The sequence below is a fragment of the Calypte anna genome, chromosome 2 (assembly GCF_003957555.1).
Source record: "Calypte anna isolate BGI_N300 chromosome 2, bCalAnn1_v1.p, whole genome shotgun sequence".
Lineage (NCBI taxonomy): Eukaryota > Metazoa > Chordata > Aves > Apodiformes > Trochilidae > Calypte > Calypte anna.
The window spans coordinates 104,074,193-104,099,647 of NC_044245.1; the positions used below are offsets into that span (position 1 = coordinate 104,074,193).

General features: G+C 35.2%; 1 protein-coding gene across 1 annotated transcript in view; it reads left to right on the top strand.

Annotated features, from left to right (window-relative positions):
- The window catches only part of RBBP8 (RB binding protein 8, endonuclease), a 33,839-nt gene that overhangs the window by 1,124 nt on the left and 7,260 nt on the right, over positions 1 to 25,455 (top strand). Inside the window, exons 2-15 of the mRNA XM_008497591.2 lie at positions 2,077 to 2,299; positions 7,115 to 7,157; positions 10,603 to 10,698; positions 12,662 to 12,774; positions 14,499 to 14,574; positions 16,445 to 16,608; positions 17,969 to 18,070; positions 19,086 to 19,183; positions 19,766 to 19,893; positions 20,850 to 21,735; positions 21,822 to 21,948; positions 23,004 to 23,101; positions 23,903 to 24,017; positions 24,928 to 25,098. Of these exons, the coding sequence (XP_008495813.1) occupies positions 2,188 to 2,299; positions 7,115 to 7,157; positions 10,603 to 10,698; positions 12,662 to 12,774; positions 14,499 to 14,574; positions 16,445 to 16,608; positions 17,969 to 18,070; positions 19,086 to 19,183; positions 19,766 to 19,893; positions 20,850 to 21,735; positions 21,822 to 21,948; positions 23,004 to 23,101; positions 23,903 to 24,017; positions 24,928 to 25,098 (2,329 nt within the window). The 5' untranslated portion in view covers positions 2,077 to 2,187. The remainder of the gene's footprint in view (positions 1 to 2,076; positions 2,300 to 7,114; positions 7,158 to 10,602; positions 10,699 to 12,661; positions 12,775 to 14,498; positions 14,575 to 16,444; positions 16,609 to 17,968; positions 18,071 to 19,085; positions 19,184 to 19,765; positions 19,894 to 20,849; positions 21,736 to 21,821; positions 21,949 to 23,003; positions 23,102 to 23,902; positions 24,018 to 24,927; positions 25,099 to 25,455) is intronic.

A 25,455-nucleotide genomic window follows, 5' to 3' on the forward strand; every position in this document is an offset into this window, starting at 1 on the left:
TGTACTTCTAATTTGCAGAAACTCTGAGCAAGTTTTGTGTATTTTTTTCTTACAGTCATCTTTGAGGAAAAAAAAGAATCAAAACCACTAGGAACAGTCTTTACTAGTTCTAGAGTCAGATGCCCTTGAAAGATTCCTCTGACATACTCAAATCTAAGATGGTGAGAGCAAGTTTGTTGCTTGCACTGCCATAGTACTAGATGGAGAAAAGGATGATTCTTGAGATAACTGTGGTTAAAGACAGTCAAAGAAAAGACCTTCCCACTGTCATTAGGCAGCTGGTTCCACAAAGAAGCATTGTGAGATGTCTTAATGCAATGCAGATTACTGTTCAATTTCTGCTGAAGAATTGTAGCTGTTGCTAATTTGAAAAGGTGATTTTAGTTTCTATTGTGTTCTATTATGTCCTCCTGCTGTACACAGGCAGGGAGCAGAGCTGCTCTCAGACAGGTTTGCTCCCATCGTCTTGACTAACCCTTTCACAGAACATCCTAAACATTTCTATTTCCCTCCTCTTCCAACTAGCAACTTGCTCCAGCATTGTAACACTTGGTACAGCAACATAAATGATTGCCTTCCTATGTTTGCCTTCATCAGCACTGGCAGTGAGCACTGACAAACATTAAAAGGACATTAGCCAACTTGAAACCAGGTACTTAATTGAATGCTGAATCTTCTAAAGACAAAGCATGGTAAAGCAAATGTTCTGTCAGCTCTGTTGTGTTTCAGTATCCTAATACTATAAAAAACATACAGTCCGAGTGTTCTTGTGTTGTTGAGATTCATGCTTTGTTCCAGTTACTGTTATTTTTATTTCATTTGAAAGACATCCAGACTGAAAGAAAAGTGACTTGCTTGAAACTGTGCACAGAGATAAAAGAATGGAGACTGGAACTAAGGCCTCCAGGCCCTTTACAAGGTTACTGACCACTGGACTGAACAATTTGTCATGATGAATCTAGGGGACCAGCTAAACCAGTAGCTGTATTAAGATATTCTAAGTTCCTTGAAGGCTCTCAAGATAAGAAATGCAGCTTCTTGTCTAACTGTAGACCTTGTATCTTCTGACTTACAACTGTAACTTGTGCCTCAAGAATTTGAGAGCCAAATGCTCCTTCTTTTTGCCTACATAGACATTGTGATTTTGTTGCTTAGGTTGCTACTTTAGGAATACCATAAAATACCTCAGGTATATTTTTTGCTTATTGTAATGTGTATGACAGTAATAGAAATAGCTTTGTCCATAGGGTAATGACAAAGTCCTTGTTATACAGTGTTGGTTTAACACTGCATGAAAATGGCAAAAACTTAGAATACCCAGTATCTCACATGGAAAGCTGAAGGACTGAGATTATATGAGTATTTCAATATTGGACACCCAGGGCCAATGGAATTAAATCTTACTTTGGCTCAGACCCAGCTCTGAGTACCACGCTTCCATGTAGTTTACCTGAGGTAAATCTTGCTAAGAAAATCTTCAAAACAAAGAAGGATTATGGGTAAGATTGTTCTGAGTTGTGTAGGCAGTCTGGCTACACTAAATAGTTCTCTTCAGATACTGATGTTCTGGAGATTTCTAAATTTTGAGATTACTGTCAGGGAGAGTGAAACATTTCCATGTTGAATCATGAAGACTTCAAGGGGATGTGAGCTTTTCTTTGCACAGAGATGTCATTTGAAACCATGTTTATGTAAAGGTTATACATACACAAATACACCTCTGACAAAGCTTTTGACAAATGTTTTTGCTGACAGCCAGATTTTGGAAGCTTAATTTACTTTTGGAAAACAGGAGTTCTTTTTAGCTGTAACTTCACATAGGAGTAGAGTAGAGACTACCAAGCATCTTAATCTATTTTAAGTTGGTAACTTTTAAAGGGGTGATGGTGGTGTTTAATTCTATTAGTTTATAATTACTTGTAGCAAAATACTTAGCATGTTCCACACTTTCAGGGTGACTGTCAGCATGTAAGTACAACTTGACAAGGATAGGCAGTGAGCTTTGTATTCGATCCATGGCTGAAAGTTATACTCTGATAAATGCAAACATTAAGTGTTGTCCATCTGTCATTTCAGGCATACACTTGTCTTCAAAAACTGCTTCATAACTATGTAATTTAAAACCTAAAGTGGGAGAGAGCCTGTTCTGCAAACACGTCAAAGAAATTGGGAGCAGAGAAAAGCAGGATGAATGCATCTGGAGGAGGCTGTGGGAGCCCTAGTTCTGCAGAACCTACGGGGGATTTCTTCAAGGAATTGTGGTCCAGACTGAAAGAATGTCATGATAAAGAAGTACAAGGTAAACTGTTAATGTTTGGGTTCACAGAAGGTTGTTATCACAGGAGAACATTGAACCAGAATACTACTCCATCTTCATGGAACTAAGCAGGTTTTTAATGTCTCTCATGATGTGGAAAGTTGAGCTGGACATTTACAAATGATCTTTACAGACTGACCACATAAACCTGACCTAACAGGTTTAGTTTTAAACTGTCAACAAGTAAAAATGATTTACCAAGTTAGTGAAGAAACATTAACACAATGTTACATTAGATCTTCGTATATGTAAATGTTACTGAACCTTTAATAGACCGTGATTCAAAGTTTCCAAATCAAGTCCTTCAACAGAATTTTTTGCTTCTTTCTTTCTCTTTGCCATTGGGTTTAGTCACTTCTGATACTTTAAAATGGTTTACATTGTTTATTTCCCTAAGTTGTGCAAAACACTACAGATTAATATTATTGAAATGAAAAGGTTTTTTTTCACTTTTTAGTGCTCTAAATTTTCTCAACAGAGTTGTTTGTTCTTACATTATATTTTGTGATGTGATATTAATTTCAGTATCGATTGACTTAGTGTCTGTTCATTTTTAGTAGTGCAGGAAAGTAATAACACTCAAAAACAAATTATTGCACTATATATATATTCTTATTATAATATTGTTTTAAGAGTAGTTTTCATTAAATGTCTTGCTAAAAATCACAATGTCTAGGATTGGAAGGGACCTTAAAGATCATCCATATCCAACCGTACTTCATACGAAGCTAAGATTTTGTTCTGCTAGTCTTAAGTCACACAACCCATTCTTCTGGGTGTTTGACGGAGTCTTCCAACAAGCATATCCTTATGCATGAGATAGTGTTTATATTGGGGTGGAATAAAAACAGGTGAGTTTTTGTGAGTTAAGGGCTGTAGTCGTGGAAGTAGGTCTTGTAGCCAGGCCATTCCAATGACCTCGGTCATTTTCCCCAGCCTCAAAGCAATTCCAGGCTGTCCATTTATGTCTCGTTATATCATCACTTCTTAATTTCAGAAACTGTAGGGGATTGTTTTATAATGGATGGGTGTCTCATACCTGCCACTGAAAGTCTTGACTTGACAATTTGCAACACTCGGCCTTGACACTTTGTGTTAGTAATTTAGAAAAAAACAAACAGCCAAACAAAAAAACTTGCATCAGTTTGTCGAGTGAGAAGAAAGATGTACCAGATAGTAGCATTTTGTTACAATCAAAAAATTTTATGTGTAACCATATAAAATGTGATTCATATGTTGTGTCCCAAAATACAAAAAATATCTTAATTATTTTTTATGACTTTTTCTTTTTTCTTTTAATTTTTTGGGGTTTTTTTGTTTTAAATTCTTGGTGGTTCTTTTCAGAGTGGGTATGATGTCAACTGCAGATAAATGCGGAAGTACTTGCAGCCTGGGATCTGGCAGTCTGTGGCATGTCTGAACAACAAAAACTGAACAAACAACAAGCTCTAATGTTGAGGATAATGTTAAGTGACCCCTTCTCTAGTTTCTTGGGATGTGCAGCACGTGACTTTAAAGTTTTGGTTTTCTTTATGCAAGTGAAGATAGTCTTTAAAATGCATGCTGGGTGTGGCCAGATAATTTTGCCACTAGGCAGTCTTTTTCATGCCTAGCCCTTTGTCAGTATGTCCTACACCGTGTTAGGTAAAATTAGGTCTTCCATGATAACATCAAAGACATGCCTGAAGGATAGTTAATTTTTTCAAAAGGTGGGGATCCTCCTATAGAAAATGGTACTGGAAGATATTTTAGAAACATCAAACACAGACTTGCCTGGACTTTGCTTGTTTCTGCAGTCTATAAATAAGAATTAAAATTGACTCATGAGTTTCCAATCTAAATGTCAGCAAAAAATTATTTAAAGATGGTGGAGGGTGGATTAAGGGAAAGTTAGTAGCTGGAGAAAAAGCTTTTTCAGTGTACAGTGCACATTGTACTGAAGACTGTAATGGTGGAATTCTTATTATTTATTACAAGTCCATAAAAAGTAGGTTTTATGACATGAGCTTGAAATGCTCAGGCTTATTATACATGCTATAATATGTATCTATAAAATATACACTAGAGAATACTTCAAACTCATACAGTTTCAAATGGATTTTATTTAATTTTTGTAGTGCTATATTGAAAAGGATGTATTCTTCCAACATGTTATCTAAATAAAACCAGCTTCTTCTTCTTTTAAGCTGGTCCCTTGTAAAAAAAGTACGAATGTTCTGACAAAATAGTCCCATTTTCTCTCAAATTCATTATGTGACAGTGGGTCAGACTCCTACAAACCAGTTTACAAAGAAGTTGAGCATGGTCAATGTCAGTTGGCTTTTCACAGAATTCATAAGTGCTCATCAACTCAGAATAATGATCATGAAAACTATACTTGCTTTTATTTCCTACCCATAGAATGCATGGGATTTTTGCATAGTTCTCACAAATCAGAAAGGAATTTAATAATGCAGTTGATGAAGTGACTAATTTCTGCAAGTCTTAATACTTGCATCTAGCTCAAAATAATTACATGGTTACTTGCTGATGAAATGCAGAAGATACCAATAGGGGAAAAAGCTGTAGTCATAGATGTGGAGACAAGAATGAGGAAAGAAATCTCTTTGCTAGATTGCTGTAGGAAAGGAAATCACTGGAAGCTCCTGAAAAGCACATAATTGCAGAAAACAGGGCTGGAAGGGATCTTAGGAGGTCATCTAGTCCTACCTTTAGTCCTTTACCTCTAGTCCTACCCTTAAGGTAGAATTAATGTCTGTGTCATTGCTGACAGAAGCTTGTCCAACCCGTTCTGAGAAAACTTCAGCAACAAAGATTCTGCAGTCTTAAGAAAGTGCATTTAAAGCATCTGAACAGTCATCAGAACAGAAGTTGTCATTAATTGAAATATTACAGCTACCTAGTCTAATCAAGTTGCAAGTTTCATGAAATAGTGTTCTGCTTTTAATTAGGCTGCCTCATGATAGTTTAAAGGAAGTCTTCATCACTTCAGTGGGGACAGTGTGTCATTCACTAACACACTGAAGAGCTTTGGGTAGTGTAGATTTATATAGTCTGTGGTTTGCCTATTCCATAGAAAGATTGTGGGGGAGGTAAAATTGGATGGTCAATGTACATAGTTCCACTTATGCCTATGTTCTCACTGAAGCACTAAGTGAGGAAGTTTGGGAAAGAAAAAAAAGTATGCTTAAACCTTTCCAGTGCTCTGGAAAAGCAGAAGGAAGAGATTACACTCAATGCAGTAATTCAATGCTCTTGGGTAAATGCAAGAAACTGGTTTCCTGCCTTCTCATTGCAGTCATTTGAATTAAGAAAAAAAAGCAACCTTTAAGTAACTAGTTGGGTTCCTCCTGAATTCAGGTGAGAGGGGAGATAGTGTTACCTGTAGCACAGTACTGGGCCTTTTGAGCACTGCCTCTTCAGTTTGTGGCTCAGGTTGCCAATGTTACAGTCCTAAATAGTTGCTGAACAGACAACCTGTTCATACAGGAGATGCATTGTTGTGCAGCTTCATTCCTTCCGATGGGCGTGGAGCAGCATTAAAGCACACTTTATAGGGGTTCTAATTGCAGATGCCTAATTGACTTGATGAGTAGCAACTACTTAAAAAAATAAACCCTCTTTCTATGCTGATCTGCATGATAGAACATAACATCTCACAGGTGCTGAACACTTAGAGGTAACAGAAATATTGCTGTATTTACTAAGAACTTTTTTTTTTTAAATAATCTCTGTGCATTTTTCCCTCATGGTCTGACTGGCACCTGGTAGCAGTCTGGCATGGGTTCACTGAGGCTCTGGCTGGCTTGACTCCTACATTGTAAATGGCCTGAAGAGCAAACCTTCTTAAGAAAGTAGTTTTCCCCTTTGAGCTGTTCCCTCAGCTCAAAGTTGAGTGTGCTAGGGGAGGGGAAAAAGAAATCTGTTTGCTCTTTTTACCTTACATTTTCTATAGCAGGATGTAGTATCAGGTGTTTTCATTTAAATTCAGAACTGTCTGAAGTTTTCTTAAAAATGTTCTGGTTTCATAAGTCTATCCTATTATCCTAAATGACTAAGGCTTTTGCAAGAAAGCTCACAAGACACCTTATGTTCAACTTGAAGTTGCTCAGAACTTTTTGTATTAAAAGAAAATTTGGCACCAGAAAAGAATTGTTACGGTACTTTCTGATGCCATACAAAAATTTCTATTGAGTTGTACTTAGGAAAATGTCATGCTGCAGGAGTCTGATTTTTCTGACATTTATTTACAATAGGAATGGCCAGCTTGTCCATGGCTAGTATTACATCAGTTTCCATAGCACTGCATTCCACTTAAGGTGTGCTGTACTTGATGTACCTTCATACTCCTGCCCTATGCACATACACAAGCACCCAAAACCTTTCAAGAAGATCAGCTGGGCTGCTGTCTGGCCCCTGAGCTGTCAGCTGGCTGTACCTGCTGAGAACATTGGTTGTATTTGTGACTTATATAGACATAGTCATTGGAAATGTATTGACAGTGCTTGGTATTTATGTGTGGTATTTTTGCAAAAGCATTTTTCTACCTGTTGAAGAGGGAATTTATATGTTTGTTTAGGAAGTCACTATTTCTAGAGATCATATTAGCTGCATTTGTTTCCAAGATCCTGTAGAACATACCCAGGAAGTCCATTTTCTCTCTCTTTTGCATAAGACATTGGCAAAACGAGAGTTAATTTAGAATTTATAATTTAATTCTTGTTTTTGTTTTGTTTTGTTTTGGGTTTTTTTTAGTCAGAATTTTATAACATGTATTTTCTTCTTTCCACTTTTCAGGCTTACAGCTGAAAATATCTAAGTTGAAAAAGGAAAGATGCTTGTAAGTATTCATCCTAATGATCTCTTTTATTAAAAGAGAGTCTGAGTACCAGTAATATACCAGATAAAGTAAATAAAGTAATATACCAGATAAATATACCAGTAATAAAGTACCAGATATAAAAAAATAAGGTAAAGTCTGTGAAAGAGAAGTGACAAGACAACAAGCCAACGTTTTGTAGAGTTCTGTTTTTGCTAAATGTGTGCCTTTAGTACCAGGTGTTGTGCTTTTAAGTCAGCTTTCAGTCAGCTTTCAATAAACATTCTGGTAATACCTTGCTCTTTTTCACTTAATTCTTATTTTTTAAAACATATGAAACTTCTTCTTCAGTCATTATTTCTACTAATTTTTAGTTTTGTTAATCAGAAACAATTTGGGGAAAAAAATCAGAACTACAATGTTTACATGTGCAGTAGCATCACAATATGTGTTTACAGTATTAGTCAGCTTTTATTTTCCTTCTACTGATGAAAGCTGTCTTTAATTAAATGATAAGAGGTATGCTAATGTATTCTTTATTCAAATTTTGACTTCAGGTTTAATTGCATTTGTGTTATGGTAATAGTATATATGATCTTGCCTTATGAGTTGCACTTTATAAAACACTGTGTAAGAGTATTTTCCACTTTGGAAAACAATATAATTATATCTGGTTGAAGAAATTAGACTCTTCTTAAAATCAGCAAAAATATCCCATATTGCATTCCCAGCATTGCCATTTGAAGTCAAAGATACACAGTTATAGTTTTAAATTGCAGCCACAGTGCTCTCAAAGTGTAGATTGTCTTTTTCTCAGAACTTACATTTTTATTGTCTTCTAGTCAGATTTCTTCCTCATTAATTCCTATTAGGGTTTTTTTGGTGGTTTTCTTTTTTTAGCTACACTTTTCAAACTGTATAAGCAGGAAATAATTCTCCCTCAGTCCAGGAAAATATGATCATCGTGTGTTGCAGGGTTTTCTGTACAATAGTAACTCAAGCAAATATCTAGCATTTTTCACAGATCTTGTCTAAACTGCCCAATGTGATGAGATTTCTGGTTGGGAGGGAAACAAAGGTGTCATTCCATAGGACAAAAATCCCTCTAGTGGAACCCATCTTTCTTTTTACTGTAACATGAAGTATGTAAATACGTCTTGTGATACTGGCTTTTCTAGTATAATTTGATTGTACCACACTACATACTTGCTGTTTACTTTTATTGTAACTTCTGTAATGATATAGCTGTGTCTCACTTCATGGAAAACTTTTCTTGTTTCTTTTCACTAGGCTTTTAGAATAAATTGCCTACAGTTGTGTAATATCTGTGTTGCTCTTTTCCCTAGATACCTTGTTCAATTTTTTTTAGCCTTTGCAGTGCTCAAACTTCCTCTGAGACTTTGTTTAGCTTATTTCAGCTAAATATCACCCATCTAACCGGCACTGGATAACCCCAGTAGCACTTTGAGGCTGTGCAGTGTTGTGTTTTCTCCCTTTTCAGCTGCTTTCATACAGACCTCACCTGTGAATGCTGTAGATTTTACTCTTGTCCACCAGGTATTGCTCTCATGCTTGCTGAGGAGGTGCAATTCACCAAACCTGCAGTAGGGTTTCCAATCAGGACTGACTCTGTGGCCAATTTTTTTGGGCCATGCTTTATCCTTAGAGGCTACACTTACTTTCTTAGAAAAAAATAAGTTTATCATCTTGTTATTTCTTATGTATAATTAGGAAATTAAGTAGTTAATTCGTTTTTAAATCTAAAAGGATGAAATTATCTTTTGTGGTTGTTGCTAATGTGGTGTATCATGAGTTGCTTCCACCTTCTGAAATCTGAAATTGATAAGTTAATTTTCTAAATCATAAATATTATCAGTGATGTGACTGGACACCTAAAGAATGGTTTAATTATTGTTTGTTGGAATCTTTCTACAATTACCACATTGTAGATACAGTGCTCTTGCATAGGAGGTCTTGTTCTCTTCAGTGCATCTGAATACCTGAGGTTTAGTGTTTCAGACTTGGTATCCAGCTGACAATAAGTGCCTTATTTTGTACCCCACACCAGCATTGGAGCTAATGACTTGTAAATACTGGGCTAGAGACCATTCACTATGCAGAGTGCCTTCATAAATGTCATGTTTATCTCAGGTGCATTGGAATCCTAAAAAAATAGAATGATTTGAAGGTAGCTTGAGAAAAAATTTAATCATTAAATTAAATTTAATCAGGCTCTCTGAGGCCTTCTGTAAGTTACATAAACAAACAAACAAACAAAAAGAGGGGTTTTCTTGTACCATAAACATCAGGAAGTTACAGGCTCCTTTTGTCAGCTTTCAAATTCTGCCTGGCTCTACTTGGTGAATGAACTGGGGTTACAGAACTTGAGCACACTGCCCTCCCAAAGTGAAAGTACAAGTCTTAAATGGTCCCTCATGTTGTCTGCTTAAATTTCAGAATCAATACAATATGTGTGATTGTACACTGCAGAAGCTTCCAGCTATCTAATTGACTTTATGTCCCATGACTGCTAATTTCCTGTATTACTCTAATGCCAGCAATATGAAATGTGTTTGACTAATGCATCTTAAAGGGATAGTGCTAATTTAAAAGTATGTCTGTGTAAAAGAATTGAATCAATAACAAATGAGCAAATATGTCCTGCTATGTGTGTGCTCAGCAGCCTTTTGTGGCCCAGTTTCATGGCTTCCTCAAATAATCCATTTCAAGCACACTGAAAGCAAGCACCTGCTTCCATGGGATATGCAGAGGATTCCATGGTAAAAAGAAGAGCTGGGAATGAATTTTCAGAAATTAGTCTTTGTCTTGTTATATCAGTTTAGCTGCTTAGCTTTTATTGAAAGTTAATTTCATTGTAGGAAAAAAAAAAAAGGGTGCTTGTTGCTTATAATATCTTTGCAGCTTGAAGAGAGCTTGATCTGATAATACAAGTGAAGAGAGCTAGAAACATGAAGTTAATATTACTGCTTTTCCTTGTCTCTTTTGAGCAGGATATGTTCTTTGTTGATTAAATAGTCTTGGCAACACCAAAATGACTTGATTGTGAAAGACCCCCAATTAGCTTCCCAACAGCTCGGCTACACAATAAGATGAGAGAATCCCTTGAGCTTCTGTTCCCTGAAATTGTTGCTTGAATACTATTAGCATTTATGCCTTTACTGTCATCAACTCTAATTTTTGTCTCAAGAAAAAATCAGATTTATCAGCAGAAGCTCAACAGCAGTATGAATTAGAAATTATCTTGCTCCTTTCCTAACTCAGGCATGTCTAAATTACCATTCATCAGAAACACTTGCTTCGGTTGTTTTCAGCTTAATATTTGTGCTGATGATAATCACATTTCCCAAGAATATGAAAGAAACATGCCAGAGGGAAATATCTTTTGAAAAACTAATAGCTGTGATTTAAAGCTAGACCTAATTTTTTTTTTTCTTTTTGATTTTAGGGATGCAGAGAGGCTCGAAGAGTTTTATACCAAGAACCAACAGCTCAGGGAACAGCAAAAAGCTCTTCATGACACTATCAAGGTTTTAGAAGACAGGTGAAATAATGTTTTTTGGTTTTATTTCGTTGTGTTTTGATCATCTTACAGAGGAGCTCAGAATACTTTGCAAGTTGGTTTTCTTTGGTTGTTCTTTTGGTTTTGTTTTGTTTTTTTTTTAGCAAGTGAGTCCTTTTCTAATACAATCCCAGTAGTGCATTTTAAAGAAAAGTGCAGAACTTGGATTCTTCTGATTGAATTTTTTTTGTTATTTTTGAAGTTTTTAGCTTGCTTTCATCTGTTAAGATAAATAGAAGTTAAACAGATCAGCTTGGGAGACAAACAGCCATTTTAAAGCACATGCTTTTCTATTAATTTTTGTAGAAGTAAATTTGATGTCAATTGAGATGTTATACAAACACAAAACTCAAGCACAAACTTTATAATACACTTTGAAACTCATTAAATAATTCCCTAGGAAATATTTCAGCTCTGGGAGGGTGTGTCTTTTTTACCAGATGTCTATTTTCCCTGAATTTAATCACTGGTTCTTTTACCTTCTTTTGGACTTTAAAATTCTGATTACCTTTTAACCCATTCTGCCTTTCCCTTATTTCTGTTTAATTTGCTGTAGCAAAACAAAACCAATAGACATGAAATTACAGTGCATTTTTTTCATCTTTTAAAAATTATATCTTTTTGGGGAAGCGTATGTTAAATTTGGTGCTCATCAGCTCTCAGACAATTTCTGTGAACAGGAGAATATGACATAATAAATTTTCCCTCACTCCTGTGCTACCTCAGATTTTAGAGCTATGAAACTCAAATTTTGCTTTCAACTCTGATTGTCTGCATTAGGAATGAACTTATAACCATGCAGGTAATAAATTTTCACACCACATAGGTAGAGAGACATTTGCAGAGTGCATGGACTATCCTAATCCCTTAGCAGATGAAGTACTCGCATTGCAGAAAACAAAAATAATATTTAAAGTGGTTAAATATAAGGAGATTATAATATTATGTTTATTACAGTCAGATAAGCTAATATGAAGAGGCATTTCAGTATTTTACTCTTTCTATAATTCCATGATTTTTAAATACCCATAAACCAAGATAGCTTGTGCTTCCAATATTCAGCTGTGGTGTTGGAAATTTAGATGTTTTGTTTGAGTGTTTGTTGGTTTAGTTGGGTTTTTTTAATATGTAATGTGATAGCAGCAACAATGAAGAACTCTCCACCAATTGGTGTCTTATTTAGCAGGCAAAATGGAGAGTGGCTTTCAGTCTGGTAGTGCTATTAGCTTTTTGTTATATAGCAGAAATAAATATACTTCAGTTACCACCTGGGAAACAAAGACATATTTCATTGCATGAATGAATGTGTCAAGTAAGGAGGAGTGATAGAAACAAGTCCTTTTCCAATACTGCACCTGCTTTAAAAAGCTAATATAAAACATTAGAGGCTGTGGAGGCCATGCCTCACATGGACTTTTGGATCCATTTCCAAGTGTTGTGTTTAGGTAAAGACAAAGGATTTCACGGGGTTTTTTTGGGGTATTTGTTAAGAGAGTGAACTGAGTATTTGTCCTATTTTATTATTTTGCTTAATGATAGTGATATATCCTTCTTAGATGAAGTAGTAAGTATATTTACTGAAATTATTTGCATATTTGTATTTGCTAGAATGTTATTTATATCTGAGACCACTCTTAATATAACACTTCACAAGTGCTTTCGGTGCAAAGGTGTAACATGCTCCACTGTCATAAAGTAACGTGTGTTGCTTTAGAAGTATCCAGTACCTACCTATCCAATCCTTAGTACATGTAGTATTGATTGTTCAGAAATCTCAAAATACTGCTATGGCAACATTTAAAACCACGGGACTTTGTGGTGCTATGCATGGTTGTCAGGAAGTTTCTGGTTTTCATTGTTCAAAGAGCAAGTTAAGTGTGGATATCAGCTTCAAGTATGACAATATTTTCCTAACCAAATATTTTTTCTCTTAATTTTTTTGTAGATTAAGAGCAGGATTATGTGATCGCTGTGCTGTAACTGAGGAACATATGAGAAAGAAGCAGCAAGAATTCGAAAATATCCGGCAGCAGAATCTTAAGCTAATTACTGAGCTTAGTGAGTTTTATCCACAAGTCTGAATACAAAACACAGTTTTCTAAACTAGTGCATCATGAATTCCTGTAACTTGATGTAATTTATATGTGGTGTGTTTAGTAAGACCTAATTCAGTCAGGGAATACTTAATTCTACAGTCTTAAAATATGTAACATGCTAATTACTAGTCATTTGACTCACCTTCTTTGATTGAAGTGCTGATATTGAAAGTGAGTGTGGAAAATCTTACAGTAGATAAAATGTCTGCTATGTTTATTCCTATGCCTAAAGCATAGAATTATTGAATGCCAGTTTTCCAAAGGGAACCCTGACTTAAAAACTGGTGATCACAAAGTAGCGATTTCAAACACAAGTTCCCTGGGTCCAGCTTGTGTCAACCTGTAGCTGGTCTTGGATTTTTAACTTGAGGAACCCATAACCTTCACCTAACCTTCTGAAGCCACAAAAGAATTGTTTCATGCCAGGCAGCTTGTAGCCAGCTCATTTTGAAATACGGAAGTTTTACATAGAGGACAGGGAAAAATAAAGTGACATGAAGGACTTGAAATGACCTAATGTGACATAAGGCAGGGCATAACAAATATCTTTGTTAAAAGAGTTTGGAAAGACAGATTATAGAAAGTGCTAAAAAAATACAAGATAGGATTTAAAGTTAACGGTATCATTGCCATTAACTAATGATTTTGTGTCATTTAGTTGTCTTACTTAAGAACAAGAAGACATAAAGTGAGATTTAAAATATGGGGAATGCCGGACATAAAAAGTAGCTTTTCAGTGCTTAAATGATAGAAATACTTGATTATGTATTATTTATAATATACATCAACTTTTCAAGGGCTTTTAATATTGGACATTGATATTAAAACAAATATGAATTCTTGAGTTTAATGATTAACAACAAACAGGATACAACCAATCTTTAAATAAATTCCTGAGCCTTAAAAATCAAGGTAACATCTGTTAGGTACCAATCTTCTTGAATGCTATCTGACAGAACAGTAGTTTTCCATGGGCTTGATTTGAGATCTATATGACAATTAATGTACTTTGTGCAACCAACAGAAATGGTTAGTCAAGAATAATCCAGAGGTAAAACATACAACAAAAAAAAAAGAGAAAGTAAAAATTAAAGTGAATAAAAAAGATGGGAGCTGTCACTACATTAGCTTGAGACAGCATGGAGAAAAGGCTGCAGGGGACGTGATAAGCTTGTTTGAAGTATGGGCAGATTGAGCTGAAAATTAAGAAAAGTAAAAAAAAAAATGACAAAATATTAAACAATTTTTTAAAAAATATTAGGTTTTTTCCCCCCATTCTCTACTCAGCTGGTTGCTTGGGTGCCCAAACCCAAATTCTCCTTACTTAATATCTCATAGGCTGCCTTTGACCTAAGGAAGCCTTTTTGTCCTTGGAGCTGAGTGAGCAATTCATTCATCTTTACAGCACAGTTGTATGTGCATGGACAACACTAGTTAATGATTGTGTGGAACAGATATTTGATCCAGTAATTGTGATACCTTTGCCTTTTCTCACACATAATTTTACAATCTTTTTAATGACTAGCTTGAAAATTAATTCCAGTAACTCATAGAGGGGGTATGGTGTTATGTTTTAGAATTTATTCTGTTTCTTAAAGGAACTGACAAAATTAGATATGATGCAATGCTAACGTGTGTACATTGATTTTTTTTTTTCTTTCTTTTTTTTTTTTTAATAAATTGCAGTGAATGAAAAAAACAACTTACAGGATGAAAATAAAAAGATAACTGAACAGTTCCAGCAGTTACAGAAGGAGTTGGAGTAAGTTCAAGATATCCAGTCTTCATTCCTCAGTAGCAGTGCCTGGGAATATAAATATCAGATTCTGAGTCTTTAAAATTTGAGTTTTCTCTTTTTTAATAGATGTGTATACAGCCACTATAACAACATAAATCTAGCATCTTTGTATTGTGCCAAATTTGTGCTTTTTTAACTGTGTGCATCAGAACAAGAGACAGATTTGTCATAGAAATTTGACTTCGTGATTGTTGAAGATTTTTCTGGTTGCAGCACATAGCAAAAGCCTTACATCTCACTCTTTTATTCTTATTCACTCTTTATCAATCATTTTCTCCTAGGTTAGGACTTCAGAAAATTAGTTTCTAGAGGCTGTTCGGAAAGTTCCAGGATCTTGCAATAATTTTAAAAAATAAATTTATGATAATTTTACAATTAAAAAAAAAACCAACCCACAACAAAGGCAGCATAGTAAATTTCAAAAGAAAACCATAAAAATAATGAGCTACAAATTGACTGTCAAATTATAATCTTATAATAGCCAGAATGTGCTCAAATATGGTGCACTTAGCAAGGCAGAGGTAGCATTTTTTTCTTCTATAGCTGTAGTCCAACATCATCTGAAACTCATCTCAATTTTGCCTATCTATGAGCAAAGTTCATGAATAGGGAGGAATGGGACAGGACTTAAGTTTGCAAAGTAAATGGGTGAATATATTGTTTTACTGTTTGAATTGATTCTTAAGGTACTGTTAATGGGTGATCTAGTTTTCCAGTTATGGTGCTTTCTTTGTAAATGTGCTAAAGGGGAATTACAAAAGGCACACTATAGGATTTATCAAGACTTCACACTAAGTGTTCAAAGTTATTTAGTCATGGTAAAAACCATAGCTCCAGAAATTTTTATTGTCTCAAGCTCGGCTGCTTTTTACTTTTCTTCATCATGTTTTTAATTAATTTTGGATAAGGTCTTGTGGTTCATTTCACTGCAAGCAGAAATACATCCATATTTCCTCTTCTTCTTGGAGATCAAAGCCATACATCCTTCTCTTTATAGTTAGGAAATTATTTTTAGCCCATGTTTTCTCTTGAGATTCGTAAGGAAAAGTGCTACTACAGAAAAACGACCAAGCAGACTGAGTTAGATTTCCTTGTGATTTTCTTTTGCTGCACCAAACTGTATTTAAGTTGGAAGAACTGAAATGAATGCTCTTTTTTGTTATTTTCTTGTTACATCTAGATTTCTGAGAAAAAGGACATAGTTGTTCATTTTTACATGCGAGTCTGCAACATGCTGTTACAGCTGGCAGTGTGATTGAAAATAAACTTTGTTACTCATGTTGAGTTTTACATTTCTTGTTTTACCTGGTTTACACCACTTTTTATGCTTCTCTCGGAAGACCTTTGTGAGGTGAATACAAGGCATCATCCAATGGTCTGGAGAGTGGTTGTTTTTATTGTAGTATAGTTCATTACCATTTAAAATGGTCCAAAAACAGTATCCTTGGGGTATGCAGGGACTTCCATACAGGTAGAGAGAGACTCAGACCATCCATTTCAGCATTCATTGAAGTAGCACATGCTGCAGAGGACAGGGTAGAAACTCTACAGTCCATAGTTTTTTCTAGGGAAGAATTCTGCCTTCCATAGTTCAGCAGCTAAATGATGACTGCAGATGTGAAGAGCTAGGGTTGTGTGCCATTTCCAGGATTCATGGAGCAACTGAATTTTTTTGTTAGATGTGACTAAAAACTGGGTTCTAGCCTTACTTTTTGATGCCTGGATTTTCTGAATTGTTGCTTTCTTGAACCAAATGATTGTCCTGCTTTCTGAAATGAAATCTCTTCATCTTGCTGACTTGGGGTTTTATTTGACCACTTAATTTGGTCTTCAGGGAGAGAAAACAACAAGCAGTGGAATTAGGAGTCATTCCAGATTCTCCAGTTCTGGTTTCTTCATTCTCTCTGGTTAATCGGATGAGAAGAAAAAAAGAGAATAAGCATATCCGATACACAGAACATACACACCCAGACTTGGAACTTGCAGAAAGCAACAGTGGTAAGAGTATTGTGTATTTTTAAAAATTAATTTTAAAATGTAGCTGAAAGACTAAAGAAAAAATACCATATATAAATATATAAATATATAAATATGCTTGCACAGGGAGAAAACTCAAAGTCTTGTGGGTGTTTTGGTTTGGCTTTTTTCCATTTGTGCTATAATACACGACTCAGGGGAAAATAGCTTTAACTGTTTTATTAGTGATATGTTCAAAGCTTATCTCAGCCTCCTACTCGTCTTCACTCAAACTCGTGCAAATGGAACCGTTTTCCAACCCCTTTCTCCCCTGGGATTTAACTCATGCGTACAGCCATATCACCACCTAGTGGCGAGTAAAATTAATGCTTTGTGACCTTCCGCAATGATTACAATTAAAGCAATGTTACTGGCACTGACAAATATCTTGTCCTAGCAGCTTTTTGCATTTTAGTGTGTGTTTAAGTCCAGAAGTATTGTGCACACTTAATTTCCAAGGTTAATTCTGTAATGTCATAGAGCACTAATGTATTTTAACTATAAAAAATATTTTTGTGAAATAAGGGACTACGTATTTGTGTTTTAATGATACACAGGAAATATGATAAACAGTTTAGGTCTTAATGTCTTCATTTATCTTGTGGAATAAAAAAGTTATAATAACGTGATTACATCTAAACATAAGTCTTGACTAAAAGCTTCTTTACAAGAACAAAAATAACACAGCTATGGGGAGAAAAAGGTGGGTTGGTTATTCACACCCTTTATTTTTTGTCTAATTTTAGTGGTGTGAATAGTTTCTCCTTTCTAAACATATCTACCCTCTCCATTTTATAAATAAAAAATATCACTACTAAATTAAATCAAATTAAATTTTTAGGAAATGCTGTATATACCTATCACAGTTAATGGCTATGAAAAGCTGTTGGTGCTGAGACAAAAAGGACTACATGACACAAAGTTCATCACGATTAAAATGTCAGACTTTTCACCTTCTCATTACCTTAGCTGCTGCAGAAAATTATTCCCTTGGATGGATTATTCTTTTTGTTGCCATATTAAGAGGTCAAAGATTGATTTAATACATACTTCTTATGTGGTTAGTATAGAAAGTGATGTAATTGTGGATCAGTATTGTTTTATGGCTGACTAGCTAGGCTCCTGTTTGTGAACGAAGGCATTTATATGAAAAGTTTGTAACTAGTTTGTCATAGTGATACCTCAGAATAAAAATAATCGGATGTGCTTAGGTTACTGGATCTCCTGATATATCAAAATTCAAGTGCTTTTAGGATCAGAATCATTGTCAGTATCTATACAAAATTATCACAAGAGGATACCTGATTTCACTGTGTCAAAATGTTTCTACATCTTCTCCTAGAATCTGGAAAAATTCCTCTTTTTTCCACGCAAGTGAACAGTCACCATGGAGAAGAGATACTAGTGGCAGATACCTGTGATCCACAACTGTCCCCTATACCAAGTAAGTGTATTAATAGATTTAGTTCTAATTCTCTTCAAAATAGGGCAAAAATTTTGTAAAACTGAGGGTTCATCAGCAACTGGAAGCTCATCTCTTTCAACATAGGATCCAGAAAAAGGATATTAAGTTTAATCACAGAATTGCTGCTGAAATGCCTATCTTGTAATGCTTGTATGCCACTAGATGCAGAATCTAGTGTGTCATACCATCAGGGCTTAGATTGGAGAAATAAAAAGAAGCTCAGTGCAGATCTTACTGCAGAAATCTGGTATTTTAGGAAACTTAACCAATTGTCCTACGTCTGACTTTCCAGCTATACAGGAGATAAAAATAATTTGAGTGTTGCACTTCTGTCTGACATGAATATGAAACATTTAGAAGTCCTTCTGTTAATAGTTCCTGGGTTTGAAATTGTAAATTAGTACAATTCTTTTAAGTCTTAAGTCCTTAAGTTCTTTGTCAGGAACTTTCTGTGTCCCTGACTTTTTTTTCTGTGAAGTATTTAACTATAAATCACTGTGAGAATCAGCATTTTGGAATTAGTCACTCAGGGCAGGTTTGTCATTGTTGTAGTTGATGTACTTTCCCATCATATTACCTTGCCTCTGTTTAGAAAACTAAGTAATACTAAAACTCTGAAAGAAGGGAAGCCTCTCTTTAATAATTATGTGTCTTCTAGGAAGTATGCAACACAAGCATTTTACTTTTAAATATACATTATCACTTTTTCTATATGCTTTCCTCAGCCTATTCGTGTCCTGCCCTGCTAGTCTTGAAAAGCAACTTTTTCCACTAACTTGTCTTTGTTTTTTAATTTTGGGGATGTGTATTCAAATTGGAAGCATATTTTTCTGTGAGAATACAGCAGTTTGTTCTCATTTTTCCCCCCCATCTTCTATTTCTGTAATTGCCAGTTTTAATTTGTGAACTTTTTAATTCTTTACCATCTGTGTGAGGGTAGTAAGATACTGTAATGTATATGGAACTTACTGTGACTGTCTTTCTTCTTGTACAGATCAATCAAGGATGGGAGGCTATCCTGTTCCAAAGCCATCTTTTAACTTGGCTGCAGTTGTAGCAGAAACAATTGGACTTGCTGTTCAAGAGGAATCTGTAAGTGGTATTCTCACACTTGTTACATAACCAGCCTTTTGTTGCTTTCAAAAAGTGTTTTTCTCTTTTGCATTAAAATTCTGACTTTTAATAAGCTCACTTTGATTTACTTTTGCTTACTCAGTACAGAGCTGCTCTAGTGAGGAGAGATCCAACTACTTATTTGTCTAGGGGTTGGGGAGGAGTGCAGTTCCTGCTGTGTATACAACTTTCAAGTTTGACTAAGGGGACTGAATCCTTGGGTTCCTTTGTAAAGTTTGTACAAGTCAAAGACCCCAAAAAGATAATTTGGTGATGACTTAGGTGACGTTATTTGGTGGTTTTGCTTGGTAACTACAGTGAAGATTATAGTCTGCAGGCTAATTTTTGTGGGGGTGCATTTGAATGATGATTTTTTAAAATTTCCGTGAGATTTCTTTGAAGTTGGCCAAAATTTCTTCTCTTTTTTAACTTTTGTTGTTTTTTTGAGTTTTGAATGGTTCGGTTTGAATGTTTTTTCAGAATATTTATGTGCAAACCTAGCATACTTCTATTTTTTAAATTCAAATAGATTTTCACACTTCTTTCTTTGTTGCTTGCAAGGAGTCCCAGATTGTATTGAGTCCTCCTCACACTAACAAGGGTATGAGCCAGGCCCCGGAGAGCGTGCAGTCTGAAGGCTCAAGAAAGCATCCAGCTTCTGAACCAAGAAATGATGACAACAATTTAGGGTGTGTTTCCACTTGGTTTTGTTAATATTGTTTTAAACAGACTTATGTGATGTTCTGGTTTTAGTAGAATTTAAACCTTACAGCAGTTTGCTTTAAAGGTACAGATATGGAAATATTTTCAATTTATAACATATATATACATATATATGTATATATATGTATTATACAGACTTCTTTCAAGTAAATCACATTAGAAACAAAGGAACTGGTAAAATGAAAAACTGTGGATTTTTCATTCTGTTTAAGCTTTCTATTTACAGAATCCCTCTCACTGACTTTTTGTTATTGCAAGATTTTCTGCGGGTATGGGGTCTGGAGCTGGAGTAGGAAAATGATCATAAAATTTTTTTTGCTGAACAGATGTCACACCAGTTGACTGTTGCCCTTCCTATTCCCCTTAGGATGTTGTGGTCTGAACTCAATTTATTTTAACCCCTATTTGTCATATTAAATGTAAGTTTTACTGATGACAGGTAAAAAACAGAGTAGCCAAAAGCTTGCACATTTTTCCTTCACTTGCAGAAGCTTTGAGAATCTGGTATTGTGGTTTTAAGATCTATACGAGAAACTAGATAGACTGCTTTTGCAATCAGTCACACTTTCTTCCATTTCACTGCATTCAGAGTCCAGGATCCTTTGGTAGAAAAGATCCCTGGGTAGGCCTTATGTTCTCTCCGTGGTTCTGAGTTGGATGAGGAGTGGAATTTCACAACATACTAAAATGAAGGACGAGGGCTCTGGGTTTTTTTGCCTTTTACAGCTCTAAGCTCAACAATCCTTACTCCTACACCAAAAATTTCCCTCTTCTTTTTCCTTCTGTTTGCAATTAATACTAGCGGCTCTGACAAATCTAAAGTAGATCACTGATGGGAAATTTATAATTATAGTGTATCTCTCTCCCTCCTCCCAGCCCCCTGTGTACTCCAGAAAAACATCTCATCTCTCATTGTGTTCAGTCTTTCAGATCCATGTCAGAACACTCCACCACATGTTGACTGGGATTCTCAGGTAGCCTCTCCTGTTTTTGGAGCTTCTAGCAATGTGAAGAACAACTCAAGTATAAGTCATACCCCTTGTATTTCAGATTCAGGATTCAAGCCTAATCTCAAAACCAACCTCTTCAACAATCCATCCAGTTCCAGATCTCATAACAGTAGATCAAAATCTGAAGATGTTGCTTTTGTTGCACCAATGAATCTTGGAACGGAAATCAAGTCAGTTATCAGCCAGACCTCTATCAGTAGGCAAATGGTTGTGAAAAAGAACACTAATGAGGCTGTAGCTTGTGTTGGAAACATTTGCACAGCTAAAAATGAGGTGATCAAGAGCGATTTCCTTTTCATACACCAGAAGCAGCTAGAAGGCAGGTGTGCTAAGAGAAAGAAAGCTGAAGATGAGCCTGCTACTACCTGTGAAAAAACATCCTTCAACAAAGAGAACTCTCTACCCTTCCGACCAGACGTTCAGCATATTAATGGGGATAACACAGTTGATAAGCCCTTGGATCTGTCGGATCGCTTCTTTGGATTTCGTTGTCAAGAGAAAAAAGAAGGAAGTGAGGAGGCCTGCAAAAATAGACTGAAACAGGTGACTCTGCATGACATATTTTCACAGCTAGGGAAGCCCATTCCTGAAGGTTCATCGTCCGTTCAAAATGCCAACAATGAAAGCTGTTTGTTTGGCAGAGATTTACAAGAGGAATCTTATCTACAAGAAGCAATGCTGGAAAAAACATTCCCTGATAAGAAAATCCAGATCCAAATGAAAGAAGAAATTCCTCCCTTCAAAATTGTACCACTGCCAGTTTCTGCAGAGACAGAGCAACTTTTTGATGATGTGAAGGTATGCTTTTCTGACTGTTTTTTTCTTCTCCCATGAAATACTGTATTTAAATTTTGTGAAATAGTAAAATTGCAATATGTTGTTAGGTTGCCAGTGGCCATGTACCAAATAGAAAGAAAATAAAAACGGGACATGGAGAATCTGAACCAGCATCTGTACTTCAACCAAACCCTTGTAGACTATCAAAAAATAAAGAACTGCAAAATGAGCAAGGTAACTTGATGAAAATGTTCCTACTGCCTGTGCTATGGTTGAATAGAATTTTTCATACCTTATTTTCTCCCACTTTAATCACTTTTTCTATTGTTCTTCTAAGTCAGTCTCATTTTATTCAAGACTTCTCAAGATTACCCCTCACATTTTCAATCTGTATCTTCCTGGCATTCTTTTGCCACTGTATAATAAATATAACATTGGCACTCAGCTATAAACAGGTTAGGAATCTTTTTTTAGCATTGTCATTTACTGCAGTGTGTGAATAGCAGATGCTGAAATAAAATGACAATAAGTTTGATTTTATGTTAGATGCTTGTAAAATGCACCTAGGTGTAAGAATAAGTCATTTTCTTAATATTTTTCATAATTCCTGATGATCTGCTAGTGGTATTTGTACCTTTAGTGATAATGAACTGCTGAGAAATACTTTTACTAGAAGTTGTTTCTTCTTTCCTATTAAGTGACCCCAGTTTAAAAACTTATTTTTTGAATTGGGATTGTAGAATCGCTGCTGCTGTATTCCTTAGCTGAGCTGTTACCCTACATATTTCATTTAGGAATATTTGCACTATGAGTTTTTAAAAAGTCTTTCAGTTGTTGGTATGGCCAAGTAGCTTGGAATCTAAACTTCTACTTCTCAGATAAATCAAGAGCCTTATCTGGAACAATGACCAGAGTATGATCAGTACTCTTATATTCTAAGACCTGACTTTTTTATTCTTACTGATCTAATGTCTGCTATCCACTATTAATGCTCTCCCATTTACACAGTACAAAGATTTTACCTGCAAGACTATTTTATTTCTTTCATACCTCATACAAACACAAAGGAGTTGTGTGCTTCCCGGATATGACAAAAATTTTTAAGATCTAATTATTCAGACATAATATTTACACCAAGAAAGCATGTTTATTGTTTGAGTGATTCAATCCCTAAGCACAAAGATGAATTGATAAAAGGAAAGCTGACTTACCATTTACACACTAGGGGATGCTGTTGGCAGAGTTTGAATCTGATTATTGGTCTTTTTTCTCATATTTTCTGCATCCAGACCTGAAAGATAAACCTTTAGAATACCTCCACTGGAGCATAGACCCAGAAGCTGACCTTTCACGATATAAAATGGACATTACTGTGATTGATACAAAGGTAAACTTATATTACATGTTTTCAAGCTCAATGGTACTGAAAAAAAGCCTACAGAAGTAGTATCATGAACTTTATTCTGGGCAGAATAAAGCCACTTTCTAACAAAAATCTAAATCTGATATTTGTTTGCATTTTGAAACGTTTGTTTGCACATAGTGTACTGATGTTATCCTAAAACATTTCCACTGTCTGGTTTTATTTGATAAACTCTGCCAGGCAATGTGAAACTGATGGATTTGAGACTGGGTTTGGGTTTCTTTCAAGGCAAATAAAGATGTTCTAAACCTCATAATTTTTCCTCTGAAAATGTTCACTGTAATATCTCTTTATGTTAAGTAACAGAAAATGTACAGATTGTCAATTTTATCTTCCTTTGATTTGGGTGCAAGTTGGTTATGAGGATCTCTAAGAATTTCCCCAGTGTGTATTGTTTAGTCTCACTTTAAGTGAGACTAAACCTTAAAATGTACCTTAAAATGTATTGATTTGACTAGTTTTTAATTTTTGCATGTTTCATTTGTAGTTTTTATCCTTTCAGAAATTAACATTAAAACTTCTAAGGCATTTCTTGCCCATTAAATAATGTAACCCACCAGATACATGCTTCACAGTTGCATTTCAAATCTCTTACCTAGATTTTATGTCTTTATCATGTAGACATTACTGCAGGAAAAAAAAAGAATACACAGTGTTCAAAAATAGGCCAGTAACTTTGTGGAAGTGTTTCAGATATACAGCAATGACATTGACTATACCAGTTGTTTCTGAATGCAATTGACATGTTTGCTTATTTTTATTTAGGGTGATTCTCAGTCAAGAGTCAGAGAGGAAGTTGTTGATCTGGATTATACCTATGTTAGTGAAAGTGTGCTATTAAAAATGAAAAATGAAGAGCAAAACCAGGAAAGCAGTCCAGGTAAGATTTTTTTTTTTCCTTTGGTTTGCTTTCTTTATTTTTTATCTTCGGAGGAGGAGGAAAGAGTAAAGGAAATTTTTTTTCCTCTATGAATAGATAATAGAAAATGGCTAGCAGTAAACAGCACTGATGTATTTTTGTAGGTTACAAAGAACAGTCTGTTTCCTAGTAGTATCTGTGGTGGTTGTTGAACTTTTTTAAACTTAGATTAAGAAAATTATAGGATTTGTATTGATTTGAGCATAGCCAGTAACTATGCTTTTACTGTATTTAAAGTGTTAAATACTTAACCATATAATAGTTTTGATCTCACCTGCAGCAATCACTCTTACAACAAACAGCTTTTAAAGTTTGCCATGTGTAATCATATCATATTTTCTATGGGGAGACTAATTTCGTTTTTAATGGCATATAAATAGAAATAGTACACTTAAAATAATCCAAAGGTGTTTATATCACATTTAATTTATGGCGTGTGGTGAATCATGGCCGCAGGGCAGTGACTTTTACCACCATGTTTTGTTTTTTTAAGCTGTTGCACTTGGATCACGTTTCCGTAGTTTATCTCCTACCCACAGAAAGTATTTCCTTCTGCCTGGATAACTCCATAATCACCAGAAGAATATTTTCACATACCCAGTATTAAAGTTGAATTTATATTGAAGTGGTTTAGTAATTAATCAAATTTTAGAAATTGAATCAAGGTATCTTTATGATAAGTAGATGAGCATTGCTCACTTTTAAAAGATTGATAGAGAAGTTGCAGAAATAATAAAGGTATCACTGGTGTCAAGCAGTAATGAAGCGGGAAGTAAATGTTAATTTTTTTGTTACACATTCAATCAAAATAAGCTTTCTTGACTTATTTTTGAGACACTGACTTGAATGTTCATTATGCTTTTTATATTAGGAAGAGAAAAAAAAATGAATGATACCTTAACAGAAATGTTTGATCGGACAACCCATGAAGAATATGAATCCTGCCTACTAGATCGTAGTCCGTCTGCATGTGATGAAAAAGAAGCTCTTCATGATAAAGAGCAGGATAAGGGAATAACAGCAGCAAGCAAGAAACTAAAGAGTGGGATATAATTTGTTTTGTCCTCAGTAGCCTGCTTAAAATACAGAAGCTCATTTGCAATAAGTCTCTGTTCTCTGGGAACAAATATGCCAAATAAACCATGAGTTCTTTTTTGGTAAATTCATGGGAAAATTTATTCATTGTAAGGACATAACATAAACCAATATGAAAATTATTTTGGTAGTTCATTTATATAGCCATCACACAAATATGGGACGTGTAGTAGTTGGCACAGGACTTGTACAGAAAAATGACTCAGAGAAAACACAAGCTTTTGATTTGGTTCCTTTCTTCTCCCTATCCTAGATTCTACTGAAGGTTTTGCAGTATTTTGTAGTTTTATCTACCTTTTATTTG